At 36.9% G+C, this 15,000-nt stretch overlaps 1 protein-coding gene across 1 annotated transcript in view; it reads left to right on the plus strand.

The window, feature by feature from the left end:
* The window catches only part of LOC144979149 (sodium-coupled monocarboxylate transporter 1-like), a 21,274-nt gene that overhangs the window by 279 nt on the left and 5,995 nt on the right, over positions 1-15,000 (plus strand). The window contains exons 2-11 of the mRNA XM_078925752.1: positions 747-1,021; positions 3,521-3,586; positions 4,415-4,466; positions 6,891-6,958; positions 8,312-8,466; positions 8,893-9,033; positions 9,866-9,995; positions 10,266-10,354; positions 14,058-14,182; positions 14,702-14,772. Of these exons, the coding sequence (XP_078781878.1) occupies positions 747-1,021; positions 3,521-3,586; positions 4,415-4,466; positions 6,891-6,958; positions 8,312-8,466; positions 8,893-9,033; positions 9,866-9,995; positions 10,266-10,354; positions 14,058-14,182; positions 14,702-14,772 (1,172 nt within the window). The remainder of the gene's footprint in view (positions 1-746; positions 1,022-3,520; positions 3,587-4,414; positions 4,467-6,890; positions 6,959-8,311; positions 8,467-8,892; positions 9,034-9,865; positions 9,996-10,265; positions 10,355-14,057; positions 14,183-14,701; positions 14,773-15,000) is intronic.

The following is a 15,000-nucleotide window of genomic DNA, read 5'->3' on the forward strand; positions in this document are numbered from 1 at the left end:
ATAATAATAATAATAATAATAATAATAATAATAATAATAATAATAATAATAATAAGAAGAAGAAGAAGAAGAAGAAGAAGAAGAAGAAGAAGAAGAAGAAGAAGAAGAAGAAAGAGCACGGAGAAGAAGAACGGGGATGAAAAATTACCGTTTGGGAGATAATCACAAATGAGACAAGTCGTGTCAACAGAGTATTATTTCCAGATTATTGGGATTGATGCCTATAATAAAATATGTCGTCAGAATTACGAGACTTTGGTAAAGTTAATATGTTGTAATATAAACATTCTTTCTTTTTGCTTGGAAAAGACAAGAATTTCATATTTCTTATCATTGTGACTTATAATTCACTTTTCAGTCTTTAGTTTATCCCAAATTGTCACCGTTTTGAGTCAGGAGGTCACAAATGTCTTTGGTTAGAGTACGTATAGATATCAGGATATGGATAGGAGTCAGGGAGGGGAGGCTCTAATAAGAGGCTAGGGTTAAATGCGATCCTTTGTGGGATCGTGGATAGCTCATACGGTAGAGTCACGCTTTCCCCGGGCAGGCGGAGTTGTACCAGTAAGGTCGCGAGTTCGAGCCCCCATCGCCGCCGCGAGATTTTTATTCTCTATTGTCTTCTGGCACTTTCCTACTCACTTCATTTCTTGTTGTTATCAACATAAGTGCCTGCTCCACACTTTACTTAATTAAAAATGAAGATATTGAATACATTTTACATTCGTCATTATCACCCTATCCAGGTATATTTTACATTATTCAAGAATATCGTATGACCCACAAGGCGACCTCCGAGGATGTTTTGATGGGAGGTCGTGACATGGGGATATTCCCCATTGCCATGTCTCTGATGGCTTCTTTCATGTCGGCAATCACCGTCCTGGGAACTCCTACAGAGATGTACAATGTGAACACGGCCTACTGGATTGCTGGCTTGGCCATGATTCCAACCACTATCATCACCAACTACGTTTTCCTGCCATTCTTTCATAAATTAAGTTTTACCAGTGCCTATGAGGTAAGTATTATCATCCTTGTATTGGTCGTCGTTGTTTTTATATTCTTCATAATAATTGTCTTAATCATCATCTTCAAAATTACCGTCTACTTCTTCTTCTTCTTCTTCTTCTTCTTCTTCTTCTTCTTCTTCTTCTTCTTCTTCTTCTTCTTCTTCTTCTTCTTCTTCTTCTTCCTCTTCTTCTTCTTCCTCTTTTTCTTCTTCCTTCTTCTCTTCTTCTTCTTCTTCTTCTTCTTCTTCTTCTTCTTCTTCTTCTTCTTCTTCTTCTTCTTCTTCTTCTTCTTCTTCTTCTTCTTCTTCTTCTGTTTCGGCTTCTTCTTCCTTCTTATTAACATCAGCCAAATATTTAGAAATAACAATAAAATCAGACTTAAAATGGGATGAGCACATCAACATCATCACAACAAAAGCAAATAGGATCCTTGGTTTCCTTTGAAGAAATTTTAAGATTAAATTAACAAGCCTAAAATCTTTAGCTTACAAGTCATTAGCTCGACCACAATTTGTAGACGGACGCACTGTTTGGGATCCACGCACAAACACCTTGTTGATAAACTGGAGGCAGTACAGAGACGAAATTATGATAATACATCAATTGTGAGCAGCATTATTGATCAACTTGAATGCAAGTCACTCCAATTTAGGAGGAAAGAAGCACGTCTGACCATGCATGATGTATAAGATAAAGAAAAACCTCGTGGCTATTTCAAATCATTGACCTCCAAACGCCGACACGAACATCTAGGACTTCCCACATGGACAGTTTCATTCTCCCGACATCCACCAAAGACCTCAGAAAATTCTAATTTTACCCAAAAACCATCACAAAGTGGAACAATTTACCGTGGGAAGTTTCATCTAGACGTCTACACCCAATTTAGATTTATTTAATGTGCTTCTAGTTCACTGTTGAATTTTCAAATTAATGTTATTGTTCAAATCAAAATCTTCATGAGTGAAGGTGGACATTAAAGGAAGATTCAGATTCAGATTCAGAGATTATTCTTCTTCTTAAAGTCAATAAATTATGGATAGAATTTTTACTAAGTTGACATTCAAAATCAGGTACTTTGTGTTTTCTGTATTTCTACATCCTTTGCTATATTTGTAAATTTGACACCACAACGAGGATTATATTGCCTAACATATCATAAAACCAAATCTTGTATGGGACGGGTGATAAATACTAGAACTGTAAATACAAATCTTGATATTTTATCTCTCCAACGTCTCTCACCTCTCCGATCTTTTCTATAATCCCTTAGATTGTTTGATACGAACTCTTTCATGTAGAACTTTCTGGAACTTGTCACACTCGAGCTTGAGAGCGGAGATAGAGATTTCTTGTGTTATAATATGTCGAAGGCGTTGTTGAAGGAACTCTTCACTACTATTACAACTATCGGTTGGATCAACACGTCGTTATCAGAAAGATTCGCATTGTAAAGTTTTAATCGGAGTGGATTGGACAACCTTATCTATGAAGTCATAAGTGAAACTTAATCGCGCCCACAAACAAACACACACACACACACACACACACACACACACACACACATACACAAATAAGAACACACGCAAAAATACACTCATATCATATCGAAAAAGATGGAAAGGAGGAAGACTTTCAAGCGGATGAGGAGGAGGGAGAGGAGAAGAAGAAGAAGAAGAAGAAGAAGAAGAAGAAGAAGAAGAAGAAGAAGAAGAAGAAGAAGAAGAAACCAGTACGTAATTTGTAAATACATTGAAAGCCAGAACATGTCAAATATGATTAAGAATCAAATGGACGTGCCGATCGTCCGAGCTTTGGGGCACTTATTAGTAGGTCTGATATCCTAACGCAATTAATTAATTTAATCAATTAAATGTACAGAATTTTCAATTATAACAATGAATGAGCCCATACCGATTTGGGTAGTCAGACCTGCAAATGAGTGCATTGTTGAGAAAAGTCTAATTAATATTTACTTCATAATACGCATATATCTTTGTTAAAAATTATTCTGTCGGCAGTGTACTTGTTGGTATTCTTCTTGTTTTGAACAAGAGAAAATTCAAAAAGGATAAATTTGTACATTCAAACTTTTAATCGAGACACACAATCATTGCTGCTTCAGATTGGTACTCAATTAACATCTGAATAAAAATATTTGGTTACATCTTATCCCATACTACAGGAACCAAGAAGGATAATTTTCACGGTTTGGACACTTGGTCAAACAGAACAGCATATGCAATTCATTTATACAAGGCCAACAGAGAATAATAAGACAAAATATAATATGGCAGGGCAAAATCAAGGAATGACAGGTTTGACGTTATACGAGCCGATAGAGAAGGCCAAGCACCAAAATTGGTGACACCAGACTGTGAAGGCCACATCCTGCAAGACACCACGACTACCATCTGGCCATGAGTGAGATTATATACCGGAGACATTGTTCGTTATACTGTTATACAAAACCGCACTATATCCTACCTTTTCTGTGTCTTTTTCAGTATCAAGAGGTCAGGTTCAGCTTTGCTGTGAGAGCGTGGGCTTCTGTCATGTTTGTCATCAATATGGTGAGTTTAAGTCTTTGAAATAGTCACTTATATAAACTAAAAGTATTGAAAAGGCCATTAAACTGATAAAAAAATACCAAAACCATACGCGCTAAAGTCCAATAAAGTAATAAAGTGATATAAATCTAAAAAGTAATTTTGCCTTTTCTTTTTTCTTTCCGTGCTTTGTGACAGGTAAGGTCTCGTGACAGTGTTAAAACATTATAAATCTCTCTCCCTCCCTCCCTCTCTCTCTCTCTCTCTCTCTCTCTCTCTCTCTCTCTCTCTCCCTCCCTCCTCCCTCCCCCCCTCTCTCTCCTCTCTCTCTCTCTCTTTTTTTTTTTCTCTCTCTCTCTCTTTCTCTCTCTCTCATACACACATATTATATATAATAATATATATATATATATATATATATATATATATATATATATATATATATATATTCTAGCCCTTACGACCATTTCGATGCTCTTGCATATCTTCAGCCGGCAGGCATATTATTGAACTGAGGTCAGTGACCTGGAAGTTTTTATTTATTGCTCCAATCTGTTAATAATTTGAGCAATGAGTTGTGTGCTGGTATGTTGACTTTTGTGGGCGTTTTATGTTCTTGTAAGTGATTTTATGTGTGTGTGTGAGTGTGTGTGTGTGTGTGTGTTGTGTGTGTGTGTGTGTTTGTTTGGGAAGGGGAGGGGAGGTACTGATGGGCGGAGGGAATTTATTTTGCCTCAAGGAAGTTTCATGTTATGAGATATTTAGACAAGTTCAGGAATCTATTAATGGATAATAAATTTGCAATTTAACGTAATATTTTTCTGTTTTATTGATTACATTCCTCTTCTGCAGGTCTTGTATATGGGCGTAGTGCTGTACGCCCCTTCCCTGGCTCTCAATGCAGGTAAGAAACAGATATTTATATCGAATGGGGATGAACAACCCTTTACTGTGACCCATTGTCTGAGTTATGTCGGAATAAACCAGGTTCGGTAGTTTTTGGCAAGATGAGGGTAATTTAAATCGATCGAAATTTGAAACACGAGTTTTCTGACCAAATCTTTAGATACGAGGGCTGTACGACGGAAAACCGGAAAAGGTCATTCAAATTAATATTTTTAAAAATCTTATTGTGACAAAATGTTCACACAACATACCTTAAAAGTGCTTTATTATTGTTTTACATTATCACCATCCCGCTGGATGCATTTTTCCATCGTTTGACCAGGGACAGAATACCCTCCCTGAAGAACTTTTCGTCAATAGACTTCAACCAGTCTTTCACAGCTTCCGCAAGGTCATCATCGCCAGTGAACCGCTTTCCAGATAAATGGCGTTTCATGGGTTCAAACAGGTTGTAATCTTAATGGGCCAAGTCAGGACTGTGAGGGAGACGGGGTAGAACCTCCCAGCCGAATCTTTTGGATCCAGTCTTTCGTGGCGTTTGCAGTGTGGAGCGTTGCATTGTCATGCTGCAAAATGACCGTCTGGTCACCCAGTCTGTCTTTTTCGGGGCACAACCTCTCTCAACTTATCAAGATTCTTGCAGTACCTGTTAGCATTGACAGTTCGTCCTGGTCCAAAAGGTAAAAAAGCAGAACACTCTTAGCATCCCAGAAAAGTGCGGCCATGATTTTCTTCATTGACGGCTGAACCTTTAACTTTATTGGGGTTATGAAGACGTGTGCTTCCAAACCGTAGAATCCCTCCTTGTCTCAGGGGTCGTGTGATGAATCCGAGTCTCGTCACCTCCAATAATTCGTCTCGGGGATGCTTCATTATTATACTGCTCGCCCCTAATGGATCACTGCATTGGCGTTTACTAGTGGGGGACGCTTAAATGCGACAAAAGGCTAATCGGTTGACCGTCACCAGACCATCCTTGAACACCAGCCAGTTTCGGGCGCATCGCGACGCCCTGACGTGGCAGGCATGAACGGAATGGCGATCCAACCTGGCGCCCGAATAGGGACTCAACCCCCAATCCCGGGCAATTGTCTAGTAAGCCACCGTTTACTGGACACCCAAAAAGAAGAGAGATCATACTGCTAGAGTTCTCCATAAGGGATCGTAACTCCCCCGACAGTTTGACAACAATTCAACAAAGTATCAGAGACGTCAACTCGCTTCGTCTTGTGGTCAGCAATCAACACTTTCGGGACCCATCAAGCAGACACCTTGATATATAGTGTAATTCATCAAAGACTATTCTTTGGTCATTAGACTTTGAAATATCCAATAATTGTAATAATAATATTTGTCGGATATAAAGCCATCTGTCTTCTGTTTAAATGAGTTCATGAAGGCGATTTGCGTTGTTCTCCGTCTTTGCAGCAAAACAAGGGCACGGGTGAACTTTGTCTTGGGGACAACTGTCTGCCCGTTTCTGAACTTACCTTCCCCAATGCTTTATCGCCGTAAATTAACTGTATGTTAGAGCAAATTTCAAAAGGTTTCAGACCTTTTGCGGCCAGAAAAATCGAATTACATATCTTACCTCTAACTTTGACAACTGCAAAAGGGTCAGTAGCCATGATTGTTGAGCCCACGTGTTCGTTTGTAATGCCCGATGCTCTTGGTGCTCTATCGGAAATTCCCAATAATGATCGCTCTACAAATGTGCGTTTACGTTTACATAATTTAAAAATGTTGAGTAGTTTTCAATATAAACCGTTTTTCCGGTTTTCCGTGGGACAGCCCTCGTATGTGTCTTTCCAGAGTACGGCAAATAACGGGTTAAAATTGAATTATTTAATTGATTAATGGTGTGTGGGACTGACTTTGAGTTAAAATAAATTTCTAACCGCCATTAAAATGATCAAGTCTCTTCTTTCAGGAAAGTAAGTTTTTATTTTTTTAACTTTAAAAAATATAATTTAATTTTCTCCTTTGGATCATATCGACTCAATCTTATTTTCTCCAGTTCATTCCGACTTAATACCAAACTACTAGCGAGGTGGGTCGCGAATTCGACAATAGAATGACACTCATCTTCGGACAAATCGGTCACTGGTTTGAGCATTGGTCTGAATAGTGCGAAGTTGACTCCTTTACTCCCATGTTCTCACCGTACTCAGGTGTAAAATGCATAATAACCAGCAACAAATCTGTCAAAAAAAAAAAGATACTATCGCCTCTCAGGCTCTATGTTCTTATCCAACAATGTTAAATACTGCTGTTACTTCGGTACTCCTGGTAAATTGCTTTGAGCACAATTAGTTGGCATTTAGTTACCTATGAAACTCAAAATGTTCTATTTACACCCCCACCCTTTCATTGTTGTTTTTTAAAATTCTGTACTCTTAATCTTTTCTTCCTTGTTTTTCAGTAACCGCTCTTCCTCTTTGGGCATGCATTCTGACTATTGGGCTCGTCTGCACATTTTACACGGCTTTGGTAGGTTGGCATTAAGCGATTCGTTCAGCTATAATACATAACGTGACTCACCGCATCAAACCGGTTCTATGTGCCAAAAAGTGAATTTTAACTTTAAACTTTAATGATCAGATGTCTTAAATTTATGTCTTTAGCACTATGAAAAATCACGTTGAATAAAAAGTATATATTAACGTAAACCACGTTTTATAGTATGGACTAAAATTAATTTTTTATAATCTAAATTATTCGGACCTGATACTAAAGATATGATAATGCATAATAATAATTAGAGGCGGAACCATGCGTGTTTCAAAATTAATAATAAAAGAAAACAGCATAGTGGATCAAGCAGGTCCTGATGCCTCAGTGATTGAGCGCCCGCCTCAAAATCAAAAGGATCAATATCGACCCTGTTGTTTTTTTTTCTGATCCCTCTTTGCACCCAAGAGTGATGGGTAAATTATCTATTCCTTTGTATGTGCAGCTACGTGGTCTTGTTGTCTGATATTCGCCTTCTGAACGCGACGCAAAATAGAATAATTGGAAATGTCTCTTTACTCGCATTATCTCATCTAACAAAAGTGTAAAATAAGTACCTGGCCGTTAACTGTGTTGTCTCTGTCCTAAAAAAATGTAATATTGCCTTACAGGTGTCATGTCTCGTCCTAAATACACGTGTTGCTCTTGGCTAAGGACCCCTTGTAAAGCGTTTTGGGCATGTTTAGTGGATATTGCCCTATATAAATTCTCGATGTTTTTTTTTTATAAAGCGAGTGCCTCTACTAACTGACCTGCCAGGACCCTTTAAAATATAATGATTCAAAGATACAATCCATTTGAAGCATTTGGTTCACACCGTAATAACAAGGGTTGACTCAAATGATTATATAGTGTTTCTACTGATGGTATGTGATTAAGTTAAAGGATAGGGTAAAGGATGATATGAAAGAACTGGGCCTGGAGGAAGATGATGCTATGAACTGAGAAGCATGGAAATGTGGCATTCAATATGGCAACCCTGCAAAAATACGGGATAAGCTGAAAAAAAAAGAAGAAGAAGGAGGAGATGTGATTAAGTTAAATATCCACCAGTTATGCCTGTCAGACTAATCTAATACACATAACTATAAATATCCACCAGTGATGCCTGTCAGACTAATCTAATACACATAACTATAAATATTCACAAGTGATGCCTGTCAGACTAATCTAACACACATAACTATTTGTAATAATTACATTTAACATTTATAGTTTTTTAAAGTAATATAATTTCGTAAGAACTGATCATTAAGCACTTTACTAGCGGTCTAACAAAAGCTATACGTCAATTTTATTTATTATAGTGATTGTATTTCGAAATGTCCCTAGGGAGGGCTGAAAGCTGTGGTTTGGTCGGACACTTTCCAGACATTCATCGTGTTGGCCGGTCTGATTGCTGTCATCATTCGAGGTGCTGATGAGGTGGGAGGTATGGACGAGGTATGGAGGTTGGCAGACGAGGGGGGACGTATATTTTTCTTGGAGTGAGTACAATAAACCAACAAATTGCGTGAGTTTGATTTTATCGAGACAATAGTTATCATTTCATTTCATGTATGCCTTCAACATTACAAGATTGTCTTGTCAGATAGAACCATTTGCTACTATCTCGTCAGATAGAGCTGGTGAGCAATGATTAAACCGCACCCTATAATGAATTGATACCACGATTAACGATGATATTAATTAGAGATTTCAGTATCCTTTTATTTGCTTTTTTCATTCCAATGAGAGAGAAAATATTATATTCTGTAAGGACCCCTCACTCAACTCTCTTCCCGCCTCCAAAGGCATGCATTGAGAGAAAAGTCTTCCTAAACGTCATGTAAAACTATCAAGTATCTTTATTTCTTAAGAATTTCAAGAAATGCAAAACGCTAAGCCACGTTTACTTTTTTGTTTTTCTCTAGCTGGAGTGTTGATCCAACGGTCCGCCATTCTGTGTGGTCGCTTGTGATTGGCTCGATGGTGGGTCAGCTGACCATCTATGCAGCCAATCAGATAATGATACATCGGTACTTATCCATCCGTGAGACTTATCAGTCCAAAAAGTAAGAATATTGACATGCACTCATTCATATACTCGTGTTTCTATGTGACTGTGTGTTTTTATTCGTGTATTATGCAGCTATGTGGTCTTGTGGCTTGACACTCGCTTTCGGATCGGTAGGTCCTGGGTTCGAGCCTCGCTCGGCGCATAGTTGAGTCCTTGGAAAAGGCTCTTTACATTTATTACATATATATATATATATATATATATATATATCTGTGTGTGTGTGTCAGAGCTTTCCTGTGTGTGTGTGTGTGTGTGTGTAATTTTGTTGAAATAAGTTTTTATTACAAATCGTAACAGCCGTATTATTGCATTTCCAGTCAAACGATTTTGAAATTGTTATCCTGCAGGGAAATGATCTCAGCGTTATGTCCTTGGGCGAGCATTTTGCACACATCATTCCACCCGACCCAGCTGCGAATGAGTACCTGACCATATCGAATGACAGAAAATGTAACTGTGGTTATGCTGATAAGACACTTAACTTGTGACTTGTGCAGCATTAAATGAAAAGTTGGTTCCCTGTGGCCTGATAGAATTGTGTTGCACATTGATTATGATGAATACGTGGTAATGCGGGAATCTCCACTAAGTCGCTCACTTGGAGAACATTAGTCTCATTGCATGATCATTTTATCTATAGACTATGCATTTGAATATTTGGGCCCAATGAGTGAGCTACAATTTACACAATTTGTACATATAATGCACATCATTTAAGCTGTGTTGATGCTGGTCTTCATAGCTCTAACCATTCTCGTCGTCGTCGTTGTCGACATTATCATCGTCTTCATTGTCATCATTGCATCTATTCTACCCCTTATTTTCAGGGCTCTGTACGTCTCACTGCCCCTAACACTCATTCTGTCGACATTAGTCTGCGTGGTGGGGCTCATCATCTTTGCAGCCTACAGCAAATGTGACCCTTATCTTATGGACATAGTGAGGGCCAGGGACCAGGTAAGCAGTGGCTTCGTAGCCTTCTTTGGGCTGAACCAAGACCTTCTGTATACATGTGATTTTGCCCAGTCAACGGGGCTTTGATGTTAACAGCGTTGTCTCTGTCGGGAAAAAATGTAATATCGTCTAACAGGCGTCATGTTTCGTCCTACATGTTACTGTTGTTCAGGTACCCCTTGTAAAGCTCTTTGAGCACGCTTGGTGGATATTGCACTATATAAACAAAAGCTCAAATATAGTCTTGTCAATCCACTACATTTTTCTCCACAGTTGTTACCGCTACTGGTAATGGACAAGCTGACAGTGGCTCCAGGCCTCGCTGGACTGTTCGTTGCCTGTCTTTTCAGTGCATCACTCAGGTAAACGTGCGCACATTTTTAGGTCTGATAACCGAGCGCAATTAATTATGGGCTTGATTGCGTTTTTGTATTGGACAATCCTTTGCGTTGGTTTGAGAGTATTTCCACTACAACAATGAGCCCATAACAATACGGGATGTCAGACATATGAATAAGTATAATTTATATATCTATTATGATTATGATGATGATGATGATTATATTATTATTATTATTATTATTATTATTATTATTATTATTATTATTATTATTATTATTATTATTATTATTATTAATTATTATTATTATCATCATTATTATTATTATTATTGTTAATATCATTATTATTATTATCATTATTATTATTATTATTATTATTATTATTATTATTATTATTATTATTATTATTATTATTATTATTATTATTATTATTACTAGTAAAAAGCCCGCAATTTCGCGGGAAAGAACTATTTTCATTCAATATTGCCTGAATCATTTTCTTGATTATCTTGATTACGATTAGTTGCACACTTTAATCGATGTGCTTGTCGCTGCCATGCTTTATTCGGCATGATTTTAGTTTATCAGTCAGTAGATATCAATATCAATAAGTCACAAGTCTTTACCACGCTTGACTTGGGAAGCCTTCCGAAAGCTCCTACAAAGGGAAACAACTTAAATAATATTCCCTCAGCTAACCCCAAGAAAAAGTAAAACCCAGAGTACCTTTAACTAATCCTAATAGGAAAATAAACACTCTAGCATTATGACTAACCCTAATAGAAAAAAACACTCTCAGACTGCTTTGCACTACCTTTCAATACTTCACAAATTAAAATGGCGGCCGAGAATCAAAACAATGGTCAAATTAGGAGATTTTAAACTTTCACAAATTTATCAAGGTTTGTTCTAGAGTTTTAGAAATGCTTCTATATGATGACAAATTGAATAAATAAACGCCTGACAAAATATCTACGGTGAAAATACAAATTGAAAGAATACTGGGATGTAGGAGCTTTCGGAATGTCTCCCCCCTAGCACCTTTACTAAGACTTATGACTAACCCTAATAGAAAAAAAAATCCTCACAAATATCTATATGGTGACAAATTGAATAAATGAACGCCTGACAAAAGATCAACGGTGAAAATAAAAATTGAAAGAATACTGGGGATGTAGGAACTTTCGGAATGTCTCCCCTTTACCTAACTTATGTGAGGTCAAATGAAAATCTGAAGCAGACGCCAAAAATATCAAGTTTGTTCGGGCTAGAAGCTAGACAGATACAATTGACAGTTTGCCGACAACGTTTAACTAAATATTTCCCAGGGCAATAATTATCACATCGATGGCATAAAAACGACCGTAATATCAGCAGTAATATTAGTAGACGTTGTTAATCGGTGAAACTTGTTTAAAATTTGTGTAAATCCGAATACCTTCATGTGATCAAGTGAATAATATCACTATAAATGCCACGATTTGCTGAAAAATGCAAACTCACACACATGTATACACCACACACAACACACACATACGCACACATACAAACATACACGCAATTAGAACATAACACTGATCACCGCTAAATCAACAACACAACGGAAGTAATAATAATACTTGATGTCATAAATAGATGACGCAAACTGACAACTTTTTACAGTGTAAAAATTAGTCGATTTTGAGGAGTTTCTTAGTGTCGTCGGTACATATTTTATGATATCTGTTTGACTCAACGAACTTTCAAACTGACTTTAAATTATAAAAGGAAATCAAGTTATCTGTTTATCTATCTGTAAATAGTACATTTCTAATTTTCAAATCTTTCAATAGAGTTGTACGCCGTATCAATTTTTTTATTGACTCAAATAAGCACAATGTTCTCCACAATGCTATATTTTTTAAAGAAAGGATTATTATTATTATTATTATTATTATATTATTATTATTATTATTATTATTATTATTATTATTATTATTATTATTATTATTATATTATTATTATTATCATCATTATTTTTGTTATTATTATTATTGTAATCATCATTACAGCATCATTATCGTCATCATCATCATCATCATCATCATCATCATCATCATCATCATCATCATCATCATCATCATCATAATCATCATCATCATCATCATCGTCATCATCATCATCATTATTTTATGAGAAAATACGTTTCGATGAACATGTTTACGTACTCGTACACCTTTAATATAAATGGTCTGGTACGAATTGAAAATCTATTCCTATCAAGCTATGCTGTCTGTCGAGCTCTAAAAAGTTGAGCTTATAATACGAGTATATAGCGCAAAATTCACTACAATGATTGCTTAAAGCGCTTTACAACGGTTTCAATGTAACAGCAATACTAAACATGTAGGACGAAGTATGGCGACAGTAAATTGCTATCAATTTGTTTCTCTCTAGAAAGAAGTCTGTTTCCGGTCAGGTACTTATTATACACCTAAGTACAATGAGATTATGTGAGTGAAGAGCCTTTTCCAAGGACACAGCTTTGAACCATTGAAAGCGGTAGTCGAACCTGAGACATACTTACAGGTCAGGAGTTTGTGTCTTACCACGAGACAACAAAACTGTTTTGTAGATTAACAAGTTTGTGGATTGAAGGAAAAAGAAACCTAGGTAGACCTAAGAAAACTTGGAGAAGAATAGTACAGAGAGGACTAGAAGCCTCAGCCTGCAGACTACAACTAATGCAGTGAAAGAACGAGAACATTGGCGATCACTTGTTGCCTCAAGCACCCGCCGGCGCAGAGAAGATTTCATGAGTGAGTTAGTAATAAATAATGAAATTGAATGTAAGCTTCAATTTTATTCCCGGAACAGATCAAATGAACGTTCATTTAATCTGTTCTTGTAATAAAATTGAAGCTTACGTTCAATTTCATATTATTCTTTACTTCGAGCTTCGAGCAGCAACATTTGCATGAGTGAGTTAGTGAATGGATTACAATTGCTTGCTATCCTTTAGATATGACTCTGGACGACAGAAAAATCGTCGATAAGCTATTATAAAGTATAAGAAAAGAAACATTCAAAATACTTCAGATGGTAAAAGAGCTTAAGCCAATTGTCGACTCCAGTTAATTTTATAGTAATTCCCTTAACTAAACTCATTGGGATATTTTCTAGTGGGGTTTACCTCAATGAAATGGCTAAGATAGGTCGTGGGTACAACGCCGCAAAGTGAACAGTAAACAATATTATGGTGTGTTTTTTAAAGGTGAGAGGTGGGTTCGAACCTCAGCCCATAGGATAATGGTGCCATAGCTTTCTAACTTCGCCCCTTTAACTAATTTATCTCTATTTATCTTATTTCTCTTTATTTTTTCCATTTCCATTTATTTATTCTATTTGGTTTTTTTTTAACAGAATTTCCATTTACAATCATTTTAAAAAATCAGAAGTTTGAAAGGGTGGGGGAGGGGGGGCAACTAAGATATGTTAAAAAGTAAAGAACCAATTCTCTGAGCTGACATTTGTGTAAATTTAATGTCACTGTATTTTTAATTTCATTTCCCGGAAAGTTTCGTTAGAAAAATACATCTAGCTAGAATTTTATTTTGATATTTCTAAATTGGGAATTTATACAAACTTGGATCAGGTGTTAATTTGGGATCATGATAAAAACCTTGCTTATATAATGTTATCAATTCGTGGTGGAAATAATAAACAACACTGTTGTGGTCCACAGTTCAATCTCATCAGGTTTAAACGCCCTTGCCATTGTCATCCTAGAGGATCTTATAAAACCATTCTGGAAGTGGCAAGGAATTGATGTTAAACCCTCCACCATTGGGACTGTGGCCAAATCTATAGGTAAGAATACTGCCGTAGATGTTTGTATGAAGACTTACAACTTGTCAAAAGTCTGATTGATGATGATGAGGAGGAGGAGGATGAGGATGAGGAGGAGGAGGAGGAGGAGGAGGAGGAGGAGGAGTAGGGGGAAGATGATGTACGTTATTGTTTCGTTGCACTGGAACAAATAGTAAAAACACCTCTTAATAAACAACAACAGAGACAATATCAACATAAACATCATCATCATTACCAGCAGCACCACCACCACAATCAAAAACAACAACAACAACAACAACAACAACAACAACAACAACAACAACAACAACAACTACCAGCTCCATCTCCATCCTCACCAACATCACCGCCACCAACATTGTCACACCAACAACAACAACATCAACAACAACAACAACAACAACAGCAACAACAACAGCAACCTTAATAACGACGACGACAGACAGACATCATCATCTGCATTGATTTATATTTTTTGTTCTAAACCCGCATATGATCGTATTTCTATCTCCATTCTAGGTCTGACTGGTGGAGCCATAATCATTGGATTAGCCTTTGCATTCAGTCAATTGGGTCAGACCGTCCTACAGGTTAGTGGTTTTAAACTTCAAATGGCTGAAATATACAGTCGCTCCCACTTAAAACTAATTTTCTTGAAATAAATTAAAGGAAATAAGTAAAGCATGATTGCTATTAAGCCTCCCCTCCAATGAAAAGAAAGTATTTCCGTGAATTCGCAATGTTCAATCTATTTAAAATGTGGTTCAATTAGTCTCCTTCTAACAGGCGACGTGAAACATAATTCTAACCCAGCGAGT

The sequence above is a fragment of the Berghia stephanieae genome, chromosome 9, assembly GCF_034508935.2.
Source record: "Berghia stephanieae isolate SIO BIC M18660-M18661 chromosome 9, UCSD_Bste_1.3, whole genome shotgun sequence".
NCBI classification, from domain to species: Eukaryota; Metazoa; Mollusca; class Gastropoda; order Nudibranchia; family Aeolidiidae; genus Berghia; species Berghia stephanieae.